We start from the raw sequence: 21,977 nt of genomic DNA, 5'->3' as shown, positions 1-21,977 counted from the left end.
CCATTAATCCCCAACCATTGAAACTTCTTAACCAACCTTCCGTGAGGAACCTTGTCAAAGGCCTTACTGAAGTCCATATATACAACATCCACTGCTTTACCCTCATCAATTTCCCGAGTAACCTCTTCAAAAAATTCAAGAAGATTAGTCAAACATGACCTTCCAGGCACAAATCCATGTTGACTGTTCCTAATCAGACCCTGTTTATCCAGATGCTTATATATATATTATCTCTAAGCATCCATTCCATTAATTTGCCCACCACTGACGTCAAACTAACAGGTCTATAATTGCTAGGTTTACTCTTAGACCCCTTTTTAAACAATGGAACAACATGCGCAGTACGCCAATCCTTCGGCACTATTCCCGTTTCTAATGACATTTGAAATATTTCTGTCATAGCCCCTGCTATTTCTACAATACAATACAATACAATACAAATTTATTATCATTTGAGCCCCAGTGAGACTCAAACGAAATGTTGTTTCCACAGCCATACAAACAAAGACACTGTCTTACAGACATACACATAATTAAATTCACACAAACATCCATCACAGTGAAGCCACTGTGATGGAAGGCAAGTCTTTTCTCTCCCCTGTTCTCCGTGTCTCTCCCGATGTCCAAGCCCCAGGCGGGCGATGATGAGTCCCACGGCCATTTTAGGCCGCGCGGGGCGATTTACGGCCCCGCTCCCGGTCTGAAAGTCCAAGGTTGGAACCCCCACGGCGATGGTGAGTCCCACGGCCATGAAGCCGTGCCGGGTGATGTACTGTCCCGGTCCGGGTTGTTCCAACCCCGTGACACCGGCTGGAGAAGTCGCGTTGCGGGAGCTCCGGGAAGCGGTCTCTCTCCCCCCGGACCCGCGAGCTCCCGATGTCCCAGTCCACCGGACCTGGGGCTGCGTTGCTGGAGCCTCCGAGCCCCAGGAGTCGAGTCGCAGCAGCGAGTCACCACCGCTCCCCACGCTCCGAGGCTGGCCAGCCCCACGATGGTGAGTAGTCCGCAGCTCAGCAGTCTCCCGAGCCCCCGGGTCATTCAGGCTGGAGTCCGCTCCACAGTGCTAGGCCCCAACGACAGCCGAGACCCGACAGGGAAAAGGTCGAGTCTCCCGGACAGGGAAGAGATTTAAAACAGTTTCCCCCGCCCCCCACATTTACACATTTAAAAATACTATTAAAAAACACCAAACACTACATTTAACTAGACAAAAAATAAAAAAAAGACAGACAGGCTGTAGGGGCCGCTGCAACGGGTGAGTCGCGCCGCCAACTTCCCTCAATGTCCTAGGGAATATCCTGTCTGGACCTGGAGACTTATCCACTTTTATATTTCTCAAAAGTGTCAGTACTTCCTCTTCTTTGATCCTCATTGATATTGATAGTTTCCATAGCTACTCTACTTGTTTCCCTTACCTCACATAATTCAATATCCTTCTCCTTGGTGAATACCGAAGAAAAGAAATTGTTCAATATCTCCCCCATCTCTTTTGGCTCTGCAGATAGCTGTCCACTCAGACTCTCTAATGGACCAACTTTATCCTTCGTTATCCTTTTGCTATTAATATAGTTGTAGAAACCCTTAGGATTTACTTTCACCTTACTTGCCAAAGCAACCTCATATCTTCTTTTAACTTTTCCAATTTCTTTCTTGAGATTCTTTTTACAGTCTTTATACTCCTCAAGCGCCTCCTTTACTCCATGCTGCCTATAATTATTGTAGATCTCTCTCTTTTTCCGAACCAAGTGTCCAATTTCCCCTTGAAAACCATGGCTCTTTCCAATTTTTACTATTTCCTTTCAACCAAACAGGGACATAAAGATTCTGTACTCTTAAAATGTTACCTTTAAATGTCCTCCATTTCTCTTCCACATCTTTCCCATAAAACAAACTGTCCCAATTTACTCCTTTTAAATCCTTTCACATCTCATCAAAGTTAGCCTTTCTCCAATCAAAAATCTCAACCCTAGGTCCAGTTCTGACCCTCTCCATAATGACATTGAAACTAATGGTATTGTGATCACTGTTCCCCAACGCATACCTCTGCCACCTGACCGGTCTCATTTCCTAACAGGAGGTCCAGCACTGCCCCTCCTCTAGTAGGTACTTCTATGTATTGCTGCAAAAAACTATCCTGCACACATTTTACAAACTCCAGCCCATTTACAGAATGTGTTTCCCAGTCTATGTGTGGAAAATTGAAATCTCCCACAATCACTACCTTGTGCTTACTACTAAAATCTGCAATCTCCTTACATATTTGCTCTTCCAATTCGCGCTCCCTATTTGGCGGTCTATAATACACCCCTATAAGTGTTTCTACCCCTTTCCCATTTCTCAGTTCCACCCAAATAGCCTCCCTAGACGAACCCTCTAAACTATCCTGCCAAAGCACTGCTGTAATATCTTCCCTGATAAGCAATGCAACACCTCCTCCTCTGTCTATCCCTACTGATGATAAAACTACTGATGGTAGTAACATAATGAATTCTTATGTGTATAGACACATCCTATCTGCTCAAATTCAAACAAGTGCCTCAAAACTCATTGGCCGGCAGTTCATTCTACAGCACGCCAATGATCCCAAACATAATGCTAAAGCAACAAACGAGTTTTTCAAAGCTAAAAAATGGTAAATTCTCGAATGACCAAGTCAATCACCCGATCTGAAGCCAATTGAGCATGCCTTTTATATGCTGAAGAGAAAACTGAAGGGGACTGGCCCCCAAAACAGGCATAAGCTAAAGATGACTGCAATACAGGACTGGCAGAGCATCACCAGAGAAGACACCCAACAACCATGAATCGCAGACTTCAAGCAACCATTGCATGCAAAGGATATGCACCAAAATCCTAAACATAACTACTTTCATTTACATGACATTGCTGTGTCCCAAACATTATGGTGCCCTGAAATGTATGTGTGTGTGTGTGTGTGTGTGTGTGTGTGTGTGTGTGTGTGTGTGTGTGTGTGTGTGTGTGTGTGTGTGTGTGTGTGTGTGTGTGCGTGTGTGTGTGTGTGTGCATCGACTGTATAAATACTGCTGTAGTTTCTACATGGTGAAACCAAAATGTATAAAAATGGGTTTTATTAAAATCTGACAAAGTGCACTTTAACCACATATGATTTTTTTGCCTATAACAAATCTCGAATTATGGAGTACCGAGGCAAATAAATAAATTAGAATTAGAATTACCTTTATTGTCACGAAAATTCGTGCCTGCGGTCATACATACAATAATACACAACAATAACACAAATTAACATCCACCACAGCGAGTCCTCCAAGCACCTCCTCACTCTGGTGGAGGCAAAAATCTTAGGGCTGCAGTCTCTTCCCTCCTCTTCGCTGAGGCGATACCCCACTGGGCGATGGTACAAACAGTCCCGCGGCATGGAGGGCACTGTAAACTACTATTCTAAGTGGTGAACTGAAAAAGCGCTGCCATCCCCATCACAGCAAGGTCCCATCTGTTCTTCCAGTGGAAGTTTAATATGACAGAGTTTAGCTTAGAGATACAGCTCGAAAATAGGCTCTTTGGCCCATCGAGTCTGCACCGATCTGCGATCCCCACACATTAAAACTATCCTACACACATTCGGGAAAATGTGCACTTATACCAAGCCAATTAACTTACAAACCTGTACATCTTTGGAGTGTGGGAGGAAAAGGAAGATCTCTGAGAAAACCCATGCGGTCAAGGGAAGAATGTTCAAACTCCATACAAACATCACCCATCGTCAGGATCAAACCTGGGTCTCTGGCGCTGCAAGGCAGTAGCTCTATCGCTATGTGTCCGTGCCGCTGCGTTCCTGCATGTTCTTTTGTTGTTTTACTCTTAACTATAACTCTTGTAACAATTGTAAAATGTTGGTGAAGCCACATCGGGTGGAGTACACACAGATTTGTCCCTCTTGCTTTCGAGGCACGTTGGAGGTAGTCAGGATCGAACCTAGGTCTCCGACACTGCAAGCGCGTTACGGCAGCAACTCTAGCGCTGAACCCTAATTTCAAAGACGACGGGGATGTTTCTCCAGGTTCTTGGATAATTACCAAAAAAATGATTGCCGGACCGCTGCTGTTTTTTTGCAAATTTATGTTAACTTTCAAACTAGGTGGGTTTTTTTAGCCAATTAATTTCTGCTGCAAAGTTCTAAGCGATAGGAGCAGAAATAGACCATTCTGTCCATCAACTCTACTCTGTAATTCGATCATGGCTGATCTATCTCTCCCTCTCAACCCCATTCTCCTGCCTTCTCCCCATAGCCCCCGACACCCATACTAATCAAGGATCTATCTAACTCTGCCTTAGAAACATCAATTGGCGGCCTCCATAGCCTGCTGTAGCGATGAATTCCACTGCCTTCCGACTAAAGACATTCCTGCTCATCAGACATTCCTGCTCATCTCCTTCCTAAAGGACCGTCCTTTTATTCTGAGGCTATGACCACTGGTCCTAGACTCTCCCACTAGTGGAAACATCCTCTTCACATCCACTCTATCCAAGTATTTCACTATTCAGTAAGTTTCCCCCCCATCCTTCTGAAGTCCAGCGAGTAGAGGCACAGTGCCATCAAACACTCATCATATGTTAACCCCCTCATTCCTGGGATCATTCTTGTAAATCGCCTCTGGACCCTCTCCAGCACATTCTTCCTCAGATATACAACCTAAAACTGCTCACAATACTCCAATTGATTAAATTTCTCACAATACTCCAATTGATGACCAGAGCCGTAAAGCCCCAGCATTGCATCCCTGTTGTCATATTCTAGCCCTCTCAAAATAAATGCATCAGGAAAACTGGAAGTATCACAACAGCAAGAAATATTGTCATGAATGCCTGCCATTGTAGCCATTCCTCTTTCTCTTTTCTACCTTCTGGGAGAAGATACAGGAGCTTGAAAGCCCAAACTTCCAAAGTTAAGAACGGTTTCTTCCCCATTGCTGACAAACATCTTTTTCATGCCTCCTTGGAGATGCTGACACGTACTCTTAACTCTACCTCATCTGGTTATTCCATTATTGCTCTATTCTTTACTCTATCAGAGATTGCACTGCAATCTGTGTGGCATTCGGCTGCTTTGCATTTTGTTACATCCATCATTATTACATATACTATGTACTCTAGTTTCGTGCAAACATGACATTGAACCCTGGTGTATCTGACAATATCTTACATCAAGATACTCTGCTTAAATTTGAAACAAAAACTAAATGTTAATTACATGTCAAGTAAGTTAGCAGTAGAATAAAATACTTTTGCACCTTGATCTATTAATTACATATTTAAGTTAGCTACTATAATAGTTAAGTTAGTTAATTTAAGTTAATTAATTTGAGCAAAATATAAAAGTGAATCATGCCCAACTACAAAAGCTACCTATTCAAATAATCAAATGCAACAAGTAACATTTAGTACAATGTTAGTAAAGCTAAAATACTTACAGCATAGACACCTCCCCCGTGGGCCTTCTCTTCTCCAAGAGTACATATCACAGCTCCATCCAGCCCATTATAAATAACAATCTATTTTGAAATTAGAAGCAGACAACAATTACCAAATATAACAGCGCAGATTTCTTTAATACAAGTAATCACGTATTACTCATGAAAAAAATTACAGAACTTATTTTATGTATAATGAAATCAAACAAAATCCTTCCCATTTTCTGTGCAAAGTGTGTTTTTCAGCCCAGATGCATAACAAAAAAGATATTACACAAGAGGACCACCTGCAGAATTACAAAGTAAATCACAACCTTTTCATCTGGCATCACTCACCTCAATGTGTCCTGACGAATTATATATTCCTCTCTCCTTATCTCACATCCTTTTATCTCCTTATTCTCCCTTGCCTCTGTCACTTCACTCATCTGCCAATCACCCCCTCATCTGTCAACATAATGTCAGTCTGAAGAAGGGTCCCCGACCCGAAATGTCACCTATCCATGTTCTGCACAGATGCTGCCTGACCCGCTGAGTTACTCCAGCACCCTTTGACTACGTTCCTGTTGTTTGAGGGTTTGTAACTAAAGTTTGTGATCGATTTCACTTCAAGAGTTCAGTCTTTGCTTTGAACATCACAACAGAAAATATCAAGGTGGCCTTATTTTGGCCACAAAAGGACCGGAAAACCCAAGCTCTGGCCTCTTGATTAAACAGGAATCAAAACTCTCCTTCTCTGGTAGCAATATTTTCTGCTCCCAAAATACTAGGCTGTAGAATTATTTCTTGAACCTTTCACTACACAACCACTTATCCATATCTGAAGACATCCCATTAAGACAGAGATAGATAGATCCTTGATTAGTATGGGTCACCTGGCTACAGACCGCTCCTGGTGGCCTCCATCTTAAGCCGCCCCCGGCTGCAGGATGCTTCCACCCACTCATCGGCCGCCACCTGAAGCCGTCCCATCCCCAACTGAAGCCATCCCCATCCTCGGCTGCACGATGCTCCCCACCGGTCCCCGTCTGAAGCCAGCGGCAGGGGCAGGCCGCAGCAGCGCTAGCCCCCGTCACCGGTCCTGCCTGAAGCCATCCCCCTTACCTGGCTGCAGGACGCTCCCAGCCATCCCCTGCCTGAAGCAGTCTACGCCCCAAGCTGCAGGCCGCTTCCCCCACCCCACCAGTCCCCGGCTGAAGCCATTCCCATCCTCAGCTGCAGGATACTCTCCACCAGTCCCTGCCTGAAGCCGGTGGGGAGCAGCAGCGGTAGGCCACGACAGCAATAGGCAGTGGCAGGTCACGGTAGTGGCTGCGGCAGAAGGCCACGGCAGCGACAAGTGTAGGCCAGTGGCAGCAGCAGCAGCGCCAGGCCGTGGCAATAGCCCCCAGGAGACCCTGCCTGAAGCCGTTCCCTTCAGCCGGCTGCAGGACGCCCCTCTCCCTCCCTCAGCTGCAGGGGGCGCCCCCCCCCCCCCCCCCCCCCCCCCCCCGACTGACGCTGTCCCCCCTCAACCGGCTGCAGGACGCTCCCCCCCTCCCCCGAAAGGCCCCGCCTGAAGCCTTGCCCCTCCCCATGCTGCAGGACACTCCTCACTGTGATGGAAGGCAAAAGTCTTAACGCCTTTGTCTCTTCCCTCCTTGTTCTCCCTCTGCGCCGAGGCGATCCAGGCTTCCGATGTTGTGACCCCGCCGGGTGATGGTAAGTGTCAGTCTCGCGGCTGAATCTGAGCTCCGCGAACGGGCCGGTTCAAACTCCATGGCCTGGGGTCGTCGAAGCTGCCACCCTCCAGTCCAGCGGACGAAGCTGTTGTTGCGGGAGCTCCAGAAAAACAGGACACCAACCTGTGATCTGCAAGCTCCCGACGATGTCATGCACTGGGCCCGCGGCAGAGCCTCCAAAGTCGGGTCACTGCCGCCAGAACAGCGCCACAGCCCCGAAGTCGGGCCGCCCGCGATACGCTGCCAAGTCAGTCATACAAATTGCCAAGTCAGTCATAAAAAATAAAAAGCAACAGATCACCCAAAACACATTTTAACATGAACATCCACATGTGACCCCTACACATTCCTCACTGTGATGGAAGGCGAAATACATTTCAAGTCCCTTCCCTTTGTTCTCCCGCGGTCGGGAGCCTCGAGCCTTCCGTTAACACGACTATCTTGACCCCCTTAGCCGGCGGTGTTTGGAACTCCACGTCGAGGCGATCAGCTCGTGCATTCGGGGGGGGTGTCAGCTCCCCGCGGTGGACGATCGAACCTCGTGTCGGGGCTGGTCGAACCTTCTGCGTCGTTGGAGCTCCCGACATGGCCTCTCCCGAGATTGAGAGCTCTTGATGATAAGTCCGCAGGCCGTGGTTGGAGCGATCCCATCCCAGCTCCGATGTTAAGTCCGCGCCCGGCGGTGGGGCTCAAAGACAGTCCGAGAAGGCCTCCAGCTCCATCAATGGAAGGCCGCACAGCTCCCGGAGAATGCAATGCAAAAATCAATTACATCTCCGGCAAGGTAAGAACCTGAAAAAAAAGTTTCCCACAATCCCCTCCCCACACGAGGCAAACCGGAGAACATTAAAACAAACTTAACAAACACTAAAAATTAATAAAAGCTGAAAAAATGAACAGACTGCCGGCGGAGGTGCCATGGTATGGCGCCCCACGTGGTGAGAAAGCAGGATAACATAACTAGTGCGCAAAGGTTGGCATGGGCGCGGTGGGCTGAAGGGCCTGTTTCCATGCAATATTACTAAACTGGTAAAATTAGACAGCTCAGATAGCTTAGTTTTATAGTGAATGTTACCAAAGATATGGGTTCCTTCTTTGCCTATTTAAACTGACCAAATGTCAATTTCAAATAGAGGACAGACATACCCAAGAAGCTTGGGATCAAATGCATGGCCATGTGTTGCTAAATTAGCATATATTGTGGTTAGTGTGTAATTCGAATAATACCCAGGGACATTTCTGGTTGCGAAACGCAATGCAAGAATCATATCTTAAAGTTAAATTACAGCTTTAGACTGGATTTTTCTACTATTTTAAATTAAATTGTAAACGTATCAGGTTTAAAAAACCTTAATGATTTAAATATTTTACAGGTCAAAGTAAAACATAACACCTGAAAAATGGTTTTGAATGAAAAGTGGAATTGTTTCAAAAGATAGGACATCATCAAAATATTTGCAACTGTGATCTTGTTGCTTCATTCGCCGAACAGTCTGCTATCTTGCCAAAGAAGACGTAAACTACTGGATAATTGAAAATTTATGATCAGTGATGGACAAGTTTAAATGTCCATCACTTTAATCACAAAGATGAACATTTATATCATATTCATGTGATTACAAGTGCATGGCAATATTTAAGCAGATGTTACAATATATTCAGAGCAGGATCATTTAAATTAGCCTAATTAATTTTGGGAAGGGAATTGCACATCTATAACTGTCGTGGTTTTCTACCCAAACATTCACACTGCACAATGAAATAACTATTTTGGAAAAAGAGATAAATAATTAATATTCATTTTAGCCTTCAAGCTTTATTCATTAAAGGCGCATACCTCATTACAGTAAACAATCAGGCTACCTTCTTTAGGGAGAGAGGATACCTCCAAATAATTCAATTTTACAAGCAGACATTTTTTTTTTTAGTATAAAGGAGTTTTTTTTCTAAGACCATTTGCGACACAAGCTTTGGTCTTGTGTGGCAATGCAGTTTCATTAAGCTCAAATTGCCTCAATGCGTACTCAGGTTATGCAAGAACACACAACTGAAATTTCAACCAGAAGGAATGCAGGTAATGAGCCACAAGCAAACTCAGAAATCTGATATTCTACAAACACTTGAAGTCTTCTCTTACCAGCCCATCTGCACCAGCTGTAGCAAACTTGTTCCCCAAGGGAGAGTACCTCACACAATTCACAAATGCCGAGTGGTTCTAAAACAGAAAAGTCCAAAAATTAGCACATCCAAAGTAGTTGTTTTCCAGCTGAAGTTTTAAGATACCAAATTGACAAATGAGTCACAAGTAATTCCTTCAGAAAACAATTGTACAGTAAGCAGTACTGTGATAATACAGCAGTGCAATAAACAAAACTGTTGCTTCACAGATCAAGTGACGAGTTCAAATCTGACCTCTGGCAAGGTCATATATAGTTTGCATATTCTGTGACTCACTAAATTTCCTAGTTAATTTAGAAATACAGTGCGGAAACAGGTCACAAGGACATAAGGAATAGTAGAATTAGGCCATTCGGCCCATCAAGTCCACTCCGTCATTCAATCATAGCCGATCGATCTCTCCTCCTAACCCCCATTCTCCTCATAACCTCTGACACCTGTACTAATCAAGAATCTAAATGCCTTAAAAATATCCACTGATCTAGCCTCTATAGCCTTCTGTGGCAACAGGCCCTTCGGCCCACCGAGTCCACACTGACCAGCGATCCCTGCTCACCAACACACACTGGGACAATTTAAATTAATACCAAGCCAATTAATCTACAAACTTGTACATGTTTGGAATGTGGGAGGAAACCGGAGCAAACCCCTGCAGTCACAGGAAGAATGTACAAACTGTGTACAGACAGCACTCGTAATCAGGATCAAACCTGGGTCTCTGGTGCTGTAAGGCAGCTACTCTACTGCTACGCCACCATGCCGCAACTATACCAGTCGGTGATCTTGCCACAAGCTGATTTGCTCCCATATCCCAAAAACATGGAGATTGGTAGATTATGTGGTCACTGTAAATTATGTGTGGCAGAATCAGAGAAGAGTTGATAAGTATACGGGGAGAGTAAAATAGGATGTGTAAATGTGTGCTCGATGGTCTGCATTCTTCATGGATCATAGTTTCCATGTTGTACAACTGAGAAATTATACAGACCGAAAAATAATCCTGCACTATGGTGTCCTCAGGCAAATAGATTGGCTATGAATGTCCATATTTTTACAAAGTGTGGAAATGTCCCTGTAATTCTTTAGTTTACAGTGGTAAGTGCAACTGGTTCCTTTATGATTATACCAGTCAAATTAGATCATTTTACACAAAATGTCATGTGTCATGTGTACCAAGATACTTGCATGGCATTCAGTTAAATTTTACCACACAAGTACCATCATGCCATTCAGAAATACAAGTGCAAAGAGAAAAGTAACCCCCGTACAAAATAGATCAATTTTCCCTCAACAACTTTTCCTTTGACTCCCATTTCCTCCAAATCCAAGACATAGCTTTGGGCACGCGCATGGGCTCCAGCTATTCTTGTCTCTTTGTAGGGTACTTCGAACAATCCTTGTTCGAGGCGTACTGTGGCCCTATCCCCGAACTTTACCTCCGCTACATTGACGGCTGCATTGGTGCTACCTCCTGCACCCATGCAGAACTCACTGACTTCACCCATTTCACCACTAACTTCCATCTGGCACTCAAATTCACCTGGACCATTTCCGATATCTCCCTACTGCTTCTTGACCTCACTATCTCCATCGCAGGTAACAGACTACTGACCGATATCTACTACAAACCCACTGGCTCCCATGGCTATCTGGACTACACTTCTTCCCACCCTGCTTCCTGTAAGGACTCTACTCCCAATTCCTCTGTCTGCACCACATCTGCACCCAGGATGAGGTGTTCCAAACCAGGGCATCGGAGATGTACTCATTCTTTAGGGAAGGGGGGTTCCCCTCTTCGACTATAGATGAGGCTCTCACCAGAGTCTCTTCTATATCCCATAGCTCCGCTCTCACTCCTCATCCCCCCCACTTGTAACAAGGACAGACTCGTGTCCTCACCTTCCACGCTACCAGCCACCACATACAACAGATAATCCTCTGATATTTTCGCCACCTTCAACGGGATCCCACCACTGGCCATATTTTCCCATCTCCTCCCCTTTCGGCTTTCCGCAGAGACCGTTCCCTCCGCAACTCCCTGGTCAAATAGTCCCTTCCCACCCAAACCACCCCCTCACCTGGTACTTTCCCTTGCAACCAGAGGAACCAAGAACCCAAGCTGTATTTCCCGATGAGGCAGAGGTTCACCTGCACCCCCTCCTACCTCATCTACTGCATCCACTGCTCTAAGTGTCAGCTGCTCTACATTGGTGACACCAAGCGTAGGCTTGGCGATCGCTTCGCCCAACACCTCCGCTCAGTTCACATTAACGAACCTGATCTCCCGGTGGCTCAGCACTTCAACTCCCCCTGCCATTCCATATCTGACCTTTCTGTCCTGGGCCTCCTCCATGGCCAGAGTGAGTCCCACCACCAATTGGAGGAGCAGCACCTCATATTTCGCCTGGGTAGTTTACATCCCAGCAGTATGAACATTGACCTCCAATTTCAGGTAGTCCTTGCTTTCTCCCTCCTTTGCCTCCCCAGCTCTCCCACAGCCCCCATCTCCACATCTTCTTTCTTCTTCCCGCCCTCACCCAACATTAGTCTGAAGTGTCGCGACCTGAAACGTCACCTATTCCTTCGCTCCATAGATTCTCCATCTACCTTCGATTTTTCCAACATCTACAGTTTTTTTCTTAAACAGTGCAAAATAGGGTGTAACAGCATTATTAGAACGTTACAGCTGCAGCGGAAGTACACAAAAGGGCAAAGGTCCCAGGGAGCTAGGTGAAGAAAGCCAGGACTAAACCTGTAGCTTGAGGTCTGCCAAGTTCGCTGATTACAGAAGCAGCTGTTCCTGAATTTTGTGGTATGGGTTTTCAAGTTTTTGCAACTTCTGCCCAACAGGAGAGGGGAAGAAATGAGAATGACCAGGGTGTTTGTGGTCCCAGCTTACATTGCAGCTGTACCAAATCAGCTGGTGGTAGACTGGAAGTGTGATGGATTGGGGTGTATCAACTTGCCCCAAATCTCTTACTGTTTTCATCAGAGCAGTTGTCAAAGCAAGTTGTGATGCATCCAATAGGATGCTTTGCACTGCGCATGTGCAGACATTGGTAAGTCATTAAAGACATGCTGAATTTTCATGAGGAAATATCCAGGAATTGCAGCTCTTGACCTTCAACTTCCATGGGAACAGCACCATCAATTGGCATGTACACCACTCAATGACTAGCTCCTTCGTCATTTCACATTGAAAGAGATCATTGTCTGTATACCAAGCTCTTTCTTCCTGTACCCCATCTCCTCAGTGTTCAATATCCAGTCCACTATTGCAATGTCATCTGCAAATTTGTAAACAGATAGAGCAAATGGGGCTACACAGTCGCGAGTGTATAGGAAGTATAATAAAGGGGCCGCGAATGCTTACTTGTGGAGTACTGGTATGGGGAATCATCATGGAGGATGATTTGTCACCCATCCTTACTGATTGCGATCTCAGTCAAGAATTGGGATGTTAGATGCTTGGAGATTAATTTGGTTGAGATTAATTAGGCACGGATAGAGTCAATAAACAAGAGTTGACACAGGTGTCTTTGTTATCCAGATGTTCCAGAGAGATGGGTTAAAGATGTCCACGAATATTCCTGCCAACTGGCCCGCACAGGTTCGGAGCATATGCCTGGGGCGCCAAGTCAGTTGCCTTCTGCAAATTCAGTCTTTGGAAGCCAATCTGATTCTTACTATAGCGACTCATGGTGGAGGTGCACCCAATGTTGTTGGGGCAGATGCCCTCCAATCATATCTTCAAAATGAGCATAAAATGCATTGACTTCATTATGGAGTGACACATTATTAACAGTGAAATTGCCCAACTTCACATTGTTGTCAGCTACCGAATGCCAGTCTTTCACAATCAACAGATGTCATGTCTGTGTGATTATCCTGGGACTCTAGCATGGCCCAGAATTTCCCTCTTGATGCTTTGTGATGGTTGTACATAGATAGACCGTACCATTTAGGACCGCTCGATTTGAATGCCGCAAACCGACTTCATCAGGAGAGGACTTCACAGTTCATCCATGAATTCCGGTTGGGGGACACTCTTATCGAAAAGTTCAGGGCTGAAGGTCTGCATCAGAACTATTGAAATCTCCAGTAACAGCCCTTCAATTCAGCTTAGACAATGCTAATCATTCAGGATTTTTTTTAAAGCGCCAATCAAAAGATATTAAGTTATTGGACTAATAACCCAAGGCCAGAGTTTAGTTTAGAGATACAGTGCGGAAACAGGCGCTTCAGGACACCGAGTCCACACCAAACAACAACCCGCACATTAATGCTACCCTACACACACCAGGGACAATTTACATTTCTACCAATCCAATTAACCTACAAACCTGTACGTCTTTGGTGTGTGGGAGGAAACTGAAGGTCGGAGAAAGTCCAAGCTGTCACGGGGAGAACGTACAAACTCCATACAGACAGCACCCATAGTCGGGATCGAATCCGGGTCTCTGCAGCTGCAAGGCAGCAACACTACCACTGCGCTACCCAGAGTGAAGAATCTGGAGATGTTTGAATGACAAATGTGTACAAAATGGTTAATTAATCTGTTATGTAGACATCACATCAGGGACAGTGATGTCTAGCTTCTTACCTTGGGCATGATTCATGGAAATCGACAACCTTTATATCACATGGCCCGTGTGTGTCCTTAATCCCCACACAACTTTGAAATAGACCAACAGGCCACACAGTTGCGCCAAACAATCATGCATCAATAAAATGGGAATTAAATAGTTTAGGTCACTCAGCCTGATCTAGGCATCAGACCTAGATGAGATGTTCACACAACTGATTGATCAAATGTGAATTGGCCAATATTTGAAAGGTTCTCCTCCCTCCGCGACCCCACTGACTGTTTAAGTAACAGTTTAATGAATGTCCATATTTCAAACAATGCTTCAAACTCTTGCATTATGATCTTTTAGCTTGTCTTATCTCACTGGTCGGGTAGAGCCACCCAAGGAGGTGGTAAAGTCAGGAGATTTCAAACTGACTAGTTTGACATAATTAATTCAAACATCAAATACACAGAGGAATCCTCTTGTTGATTATAGCTCTGCACGCTGATGAAGAATTGCTCCTCCTTCTGCTGCATCAGCTGCACAAAGTTAAAATAATAAAGTGACATTACAACACTTTACAAACATGTTAAGGAGCCTAATTATAGATGGAGCTAAAAGTCCCTCCATCTAACAAAACAAACCCAATTCAAGTTCTTCAATCTGCCAATAGAGGGCGGCACGGGGACACAGCAGTAGAATTGCTGCCTTACAGGGACCCAGCTTTGATGTTGACCACAGGTGCTGTCTGTACAGAGTTCGTACGTTCTTCCCGTGACCTGCATGGGTTTTCTCCAAGTGCTCCGGTTTCCTCCCACACTCCAAAGATGTACAGGTGTGTAGGTTAATTGGTTTGTTAAGATTGTAAATTATCCCTAGTGTGTAAGCCAGTGTTAGTGCGTGGGGATCGCTGGTCGGTGTGGACTGGGTGGGCTGAAAGGCCCGTTTCGGCGCTGTATCTCTAAACTAACTTAAACTACCACATTCAGTCACACTGTAGAAAGAGGAAGTGAGCACCCCTATTTTCACTGATGGCGGCAAGTGGGAAAAAAAAGCTAAGAACATATCATCTGCAACAAAGAGAATCCTTCTCAGCATCAAGGCTCTATCATTATAAATGGTAAATCATCATGCAATAAAGAAATAGTTGAGCACACCTGGCAAATATTATGGGCTCCAACAACATATAGCCATATTCTCTTCCAGTGCTTGCTATGATATCAGTAAACAGAGTACACTCCAACCTGGGAATCACCAAATTGGGGACATATGAACACCAACACCAACTCAATGGGACTAACATTTGTGCAGTCAGTTCTTAAAATGAAGGAAATTGTTGCCAGCATGGTGCTGGAGGAACTGAGCAGGCTAGGCAGCATCTGCTTTTGGTTTCAAGAATATTGTGGGCCCAGCACTCAGTACCTGAAAGAACAAGTGACAGAAGCCTTCGTTTCATTAAGTACTTGGGACTGCTGTAAATAACTAAATTATTAAGAATTTAGTGCTAAATTAAATATTTAGTACTAAATAACTAATAATTTAACAGCAACCAAGTTTGGATAACTACTTTCCTCGCATTAAAAAACTGAAATGCCACAAATTATGATTGCTATTTTGTCATTTTTCAGTTAACAAAACATTAACAGATTTTGAATAGGTTACTTACAGAAAGTGTACACGCGAACTTTACAGGATATGCATTAAAGAACACGCAGGTAAAATCATCACTAGCAGTCACAGCACGGAATGGGCGACTTGACTTAAGAGATATGCTGTTTATGGCTTTGCTGTGGCCGTTCACTGTCCCAACAGTAGTTCCCGTGTCCCATTGAATAACTGCTGCATGCCTGCAATGATACAATCATGATATTTAAATGTAGCAAATAATTATTTATCTTATTTAATATAATGTACATATGGCTGTGAGGCCGTCCCAGACTTGCACTCCTATCTATCCTAACAAAGCTGGCACACTTTTTTGATTAGCACAGGTGTCAGAGGTTATGGGGAAAAGGCAGGAGAAAGGGGTTTGGAGACAGAGAGAGATCAGCAATGATTGAATGGCAGAGTAGACTTGATGGGACAAATGGCTTAATTCTACTCCGATCACTAATGACCTTAAGAGTACTTCAGAAAAGGCATCAAGAAGTCTGGACCCTATTCTTGGCCCTCATCTGCAGATTTCTCCTTGGCAGTACCATTTATAATTTAGCTAGTTTCCATCTTATTTCACTCTTTAGCACCATACCATAAGCCACAATTAATAAAGATCGCAATTGGCAAAAACTGTCAAACAATGTTTAGCTTTCTTAACAAATTCCACTTTCTCTTAATAAAACCTTTCCCTCAGCAGTTCACTCAGTCACATTCCCAACATCTTGCGACATTACAACCAAGCTTCAGTTCCTATTCTCTATCTACCAGCAAGGATGTTTATAACCACAAATCTGACTGAAGAAACGTTATTTCAATTCCAACTGACAAACAACTCCCTCCCCTCATGGCTAATATCCTTAGTTATCCAATCTTCAGATAAAGAAAGCCTCAACATTCACCCTGTTAAATCTTCAGTTTGCAACATTGCCTTCTTAACTTTAATGAAGTAAATAGCAGGACAGACAAAGAAGAGTCATAGACATTGTTTACCTGGATTTTCAGAAAACCTTTGATAAGGTGCCACATGAGAGGCTGCTAAGGAAAATGAGAGCACATGGTATCAAAGGGAAAATATTAGCATGGACAGCAATTGGCTGGATAGCAGAAGGCAAAGAATGGCAATAAAGGGTTGGCTGCCAGTGACTAGTGAAGTTCCGCTGGGATCGGTGCTGAGGCCGCTGTTCTCCATGTTGTATATTAATGATTTGGATGAAAAGATTGAGGGCCTTGTGGATGATACAAAAATAGTTGGAGGGGCAGGTAGTGTAGAGAAAGCAGGGACTCTGCAGAAGGACTTGGACAGGAAGGGAGAGTGGGAAGAGAAGTGGCAGATGAAATGTAGTGTAGCAAAGTGTGGAGTCATGCATTTTAGTAGCAGGAATAAAGGCATACAAGATTTTTCTAAATGGGGAGAGAATCCAGAAATTGGAGGCGCAAAGCGTCTTGGGAGAGCAGCTGCCAAAAAGTTAAAAGGAAATTTACAAGAGTGATCCCAGGAATTAGTAGGTTAACATACGCTGAGCGTTTGACGGCACTGGGCATGTACTCTTTGGAGTTTAGAACAATGAGGGGGGACTTCGTTGAAATATACAGAATAGTGAAAGGTTTGGCTAGCGTTGATGTGGAGAGGACGTTTCCATTAGTAGGAAAACCTAGGATAAGCGGTCATAGCAGAATTAAATAATGTTCTTTTAGGAAGGAGAGGAGGAATTTCTTTAGTCAGAGGATGGTGAATCTGCGGAATTCTTTGCCAGAAGGCTATGGAGGTCACGTCTACTCTCTCACCCCTCCCCAGGGACTGAAGAGGGAGGGTAAAGAGGAGGAGAGAGTGCTGGGGGATGGGGAGAAATGAGCTGCCCCTGCACAGTTGGGGGCTATGCACGTGTGATGGAATATTGCGCTGGTGGAATATTGCATTGGGGGAAACTGGTTGTGTTGGGGGAAACAAAGAGTACAGGCCCAGTGCCGTCAAACGCTCATTCTATGTTAACCTACTAATTCCTGGGATCACTCTTGCATTGGGGAGCAGATTCAACAGGTCTGCACTTGTTCTGGTGATCAATAAAAATGGTCAATTAACAAAATCCTACATTACAATACTTCATCTACTTTCATAACCCTGAACTGGTCTGCTCTGCGACGAAGCTGACGTGGTACTTTAATACAGTTTTCCAGCAATTACTTTTACGTCTTCATTTGTTATGTCGTGAAACTTGAAAAATTTATGCTCAGGTACATTGTCCTCAATCTCCCTCAAACACCCCCCAAGATTTAAGCATGTTTAGCAACTATTTTACATTTGAAATATAAATTTCCTTCTTTCTTTCTTTTCCATTGTCACTTAACCCATGCTTACCACAATCCTAAGGCATTGAATCTTAATTCTGTGACATGTCCACAATTTGCATCTAAAATATTTCAGATAACATCCATTGGTTCCCAGCAACCTCATCTACCCTGCCAGTTACACTCTCAAATAAACACTCGGCATATTTCAGATACAGTCTTCTTTTGCATACAACTAGTCAATTCTGCCCGCATACTAATATTTCAAAAGCTCAGACATCACAATTTTTATGGCATCCAGCAATTTCCACATTTTTGATAGTTCAGCTAAATGTGCCATAGTTCTCAGTTTTCCATTTTCCAAATGACAAATCTATGATGTACTTTAACAGATCAAAAGCAACACAGCCATTATTATGTTGTTCAAGAAGGAACTGCAGATGCTGGAAAATCGAAGGTACACAAAATTGCTGGAGAAACTCAGCGGGTGCAGCAGCATCTATGGAGCGAAGGAAATAGGCGACGTTTCGGGCCAAAACCCTCAAGTTTCGGGTTTTGGCCCGAAACGTCGCCTATTTCCTTCGCTCCATAGATGCTGCTGCACCCGCTGAGTTTCTCCAGCAATTTTGTGTACCAACAGCCATTATTATCACAGCCAACTCTCAATTTAGAGCTTTAGTCACAATACATCTTTTTAAACATTAGCTGCTTTAAGCACTTAAATCTTATTAAATCTTTACTGTCCCACTTACAAGATGCTCTTTGGGCCTTCTTTACTCCCAATTATAATTTCATCCAGGTACCAGGGGACATGTGTCGACTTTCATTCTTTAGCACCACAAAACTGATCATACAGCTTGATTTTTGGGACATCTTGATTATCAAGGCAATCCAAATTTATTTTCCATAAAAAGCGAGTACCATGGAATATATAATTTCTAGTTTGGTTACATGTCATTTCAGCCTGTGCAGGGACTAGAAAATCTAACACATTTACTTCTGCGCAAGTAATTTCTATATAGTAGCAATCACTTTGAGCATTCTGATATTTGGGCAAGTGTATTTTTCTGATATGGCTTTAGTTGATAACATTATACGGTTTCCTTCTGAAATTCAGTTTGATTTCATCCAAGCTCAAATCTGCTTTATGCCCTACCTTACCAACAATTAGACAACTACTGTCCGACTAAACTCAGGATTCCTGAATTATGCCTTTCTCCAGATAACCTTTAACTGCCTCCAACTCATATTTTGGATGGAATGCTTTCCATTGACCTTTCATGTTTCTGATCTGATCCTACTCGGGACTCTTCAAATGCTGCTACTTTCAGTGAGCATCTTGATCCATCTTCCATGTTCAATATCAAATTATCTACTTTTGGAAAATCTTTGAAAAAAGGTTTCCATTAAGTTATCACAGGTCATTCTTCCTTCTTTGATTGTACAGCAATGTCACTATGATCATGCACTATGATGATGATCCAACAGTGAGAAATGTAAACAAAGCTGAGACATTGTGCTTGAATACAGAAATAAGATAGTCATGCCTTCAATGCAAGACCGATTAATTCATGTAAATACCTTCAGGCTAAAAACAGCACCCTGCGACCACTTAGAACATGTAAAGATCACAAATCTTTTAATATAATAAATTTTCAATTTCTGCATGAAATTTATGTTAAGAAACTTAAACTTTGCACATTCAATTCCCCCAAGAAGTTAAAATACAATTGCCAGATGATTAGTGGGAATCTAACAAATTAATAAGATTATTTATTATTCAAATAACCAAACTCAGCTTAAATATGAAAGTACCCAAGTGACTAATTTCGTAATGAAATTAACCAAACGCAGATGTTTAAGAAAGAACTGCAGATGCTGGAAAAATCGAAGTTAGACAAAAAAATGCTGGAGAAACTCAGCGGGTGAGGCAGCATCTAATTGGAGGAGGAATAGGCGACATTATGGGTCAAGACCCTTCTTCAGACTGATGTCAGGAGAGGCGGGAAAAAGAAAGGAAGATGCGGAGACAGTAGGCTTGTGGGAGAGCTGGGATGGGGGAGGGGAAGGAGGGAGAAAGCAAGGACTATCTGAAATTAGAGAAGTCAATGGTCATACCACTGGGGTGTAAACTACCTAAGCAAAAAATGGAGGAGGCCCAGGACAGAAAGGTCAGATTCAGAATAGGAGGGAGAGTTGAAGAGCTAAGCCACCGGGAGATCAGGTTGGTTAGTGTGAACTGAGTGGAGGTGTTGGGCGAAGCCTGTGCTTGGTCTCGCAATGTAGAAAAGTAGGCACCTAGAACAGCAGATACAGTGGATGAGGTTGGGGGAAGTGCAGGTGAACCTCTGCCTCACCTCTGAAAGACTGCTTGGGTCCTTGGATCGAGTCGAGGGTGGAGGTAAAGCGACAAGTTTTGCATTTCCTGCGGTTGCAAGGGAAAGTACCAAGGGAGGGGGTGGTTTGGGTGGGAAGGGCTAAATTGACCAGGGAGTTACGGAGGGAATGGTCTCTGCAGAAAGCAGAAAGGGGAGGAGATGGGAAGATGTGGCCAGTGGTTGGAGGTGGTGAAATTGTCAGAGGATTATATGTTGTATGCAACGGCTGATGGGGTGGAAAGTGAGGACAAGGAGGACACTATCCTTGTTACGAGTAAGGGGATGGGGAGTAAGTGCAGAGCTGCGGGATAGAGACGACCCTGGTGAGAGCCTCATCAATAATTGAAGAGGGGAACCCCCGTTCCGTGAAGAATGAGGACATCCAAGGACCCAAGCAGTCTTTGCAGGCGAGGCAGAGGTTCACCTGCATCTGCTCCAACCTCATCTACTGCATCCGCTGTGCTTGGTGCCAACTTCTCTACATCGGCGAGACCAAGCACAGGCTCGGCGATCGTTTCGCCCAACACCTCCGCTCAGTTCGCACTATCCAACCTGATCTCCCGGTGGCTCAGCACTTCAAATCCCCCTCCCATTTTTAACATGTAGTTTGATACATCCTATTGCCACTAAAGTAGCATTAATTTGTAGTTATTCAATTATATAATGTATCTACAATGAATACTGCCCATTCTTGAAAACTTACGTGCTTTTGCCTTCTCCAGCAACTGCAATCTTTTGATTATCATTAGACCAACAAATATCTTTGATTATTCCAGAAATTGGTTGATATTCATGTATCATTAAATGTTCTTTCCGGGTAGTATCCCAAATTCGAACCTTGCCAGTAACATCTGTCATAATACAAAAAACAAAATTCCTAACTTTAGGCAGAGAAAAAGCATTCTGGCTTAATATTTTGTGCCCCAAACAATAATAATCAGTTTAAAAATAGTAACAATAGTTTTAAAAAAATAATTTTTAAACATAATATGATGATAATATCAGATCTCGTTGCCTCACTTGGTGAATGTTGCTGATCAAGGCAATAAAGTATACACAAAGGAAACCATTAGCCTGATTGCAGGGTTTAAGGGGCAATTTCAAAGGAAAGGCTGTGGAAGTCTACACTTTTCTGCTTTAAAAAAGGACACTGGAAGGATCTGTATGATAGGTAAGCGAATGAAACAGTTAAATGGCATGTTGGCCTTCATGACAAGAGGAGTTGAATATAGGAGCAAAGAGGTCCTTCTGCAGTTGTGGAGGGCCCTAGGGAGACCACACCTGGAGTGTTATGTGCAGTTTTGGTCTCCAAATTTGAGGAAGGACATTCTTGATATTGAGGGAGTGCAACATAGGTTCACGAGGTTAATTCCCGGGATGGCGGGACTGTCATATGTTGATAGAATGGAGAGACTCCGCTTGTAACACTGGAATTTAGAAATATGAGAGGGGATCTTATTGAAACATACAAGATTATCAAGGAATTAGACACGCTAGAGGCAGGAAACATGTTCCCAATGTTGTGGGAGTCCAGAACAAGGGACCACAGTTTAAGAATAAGGGGTCACCCATTTAGAACGGAGATGATGAAAAACCTTTTCACCCAGAGAGTTGTGAATCTGTGGAATTCTGCCTCAGAAGGCAGTGGAGGCCAATTCTCTGGATGCTTTCTAGATAGAGTTCTTAAAGATAGCGGAGTCAAGGAAAAGGGGGGGGGGAGGCAGGAACTGATTGTGG

The 21,977-nt window shown here is 43.9% G+C and overlaps 1 protein-coding gene across 1 annotated transcript in view; it reads right to left on the bottom strand.

Moving 5' to 3' along the window:
- The window catches only part of wdr1 (WD repeat domain 1), a 75,537-nt gene that overhangs the window by 45,018 nt on the left and 8,542 nt on the right, over positions 1-21,977 (bottom strand). The window contains exons 4-7 of the mRNA XM_055639093.1: positions 20,944-21,091; positions 15,587-15,767; positions 9,309-9,386; positions 5,451-5,531 (exon numbers count right to left, since the gene is read on the bottom strand). Coding sequence (XP_055495068.1) covers positions 5,451-5,531; positions 9,309-9,386; positions 15,587-15,767; positions 20,944-21,091 — 488 coding nt within the window. The remainder of the gene's footprint in view (positions 1-5,450; positions 5,532-9,308; positions 9,387-15,586; positions 15,768-20,943; positions 21,092-21,977) is intronic.

Source organism: Leucoraja erinacea, chromosome 1 (assembly GCF_028641065.1).
Source record: "Leucoraja erinacea ecotype New England chromosome 1, Leri_hhj_1, whole genome shotgun sequence".
NCBI lineage: Eukaryota > Metazoa > Chordata > Chondrichthyes > Rajiformes > Rajidae > Leucoraja > Leucoraja erinaceus.
Note: the sequence above shows the minus strand (reverse complement) of the source record. Positions and strands in the feature narration are given on the sequence as shown.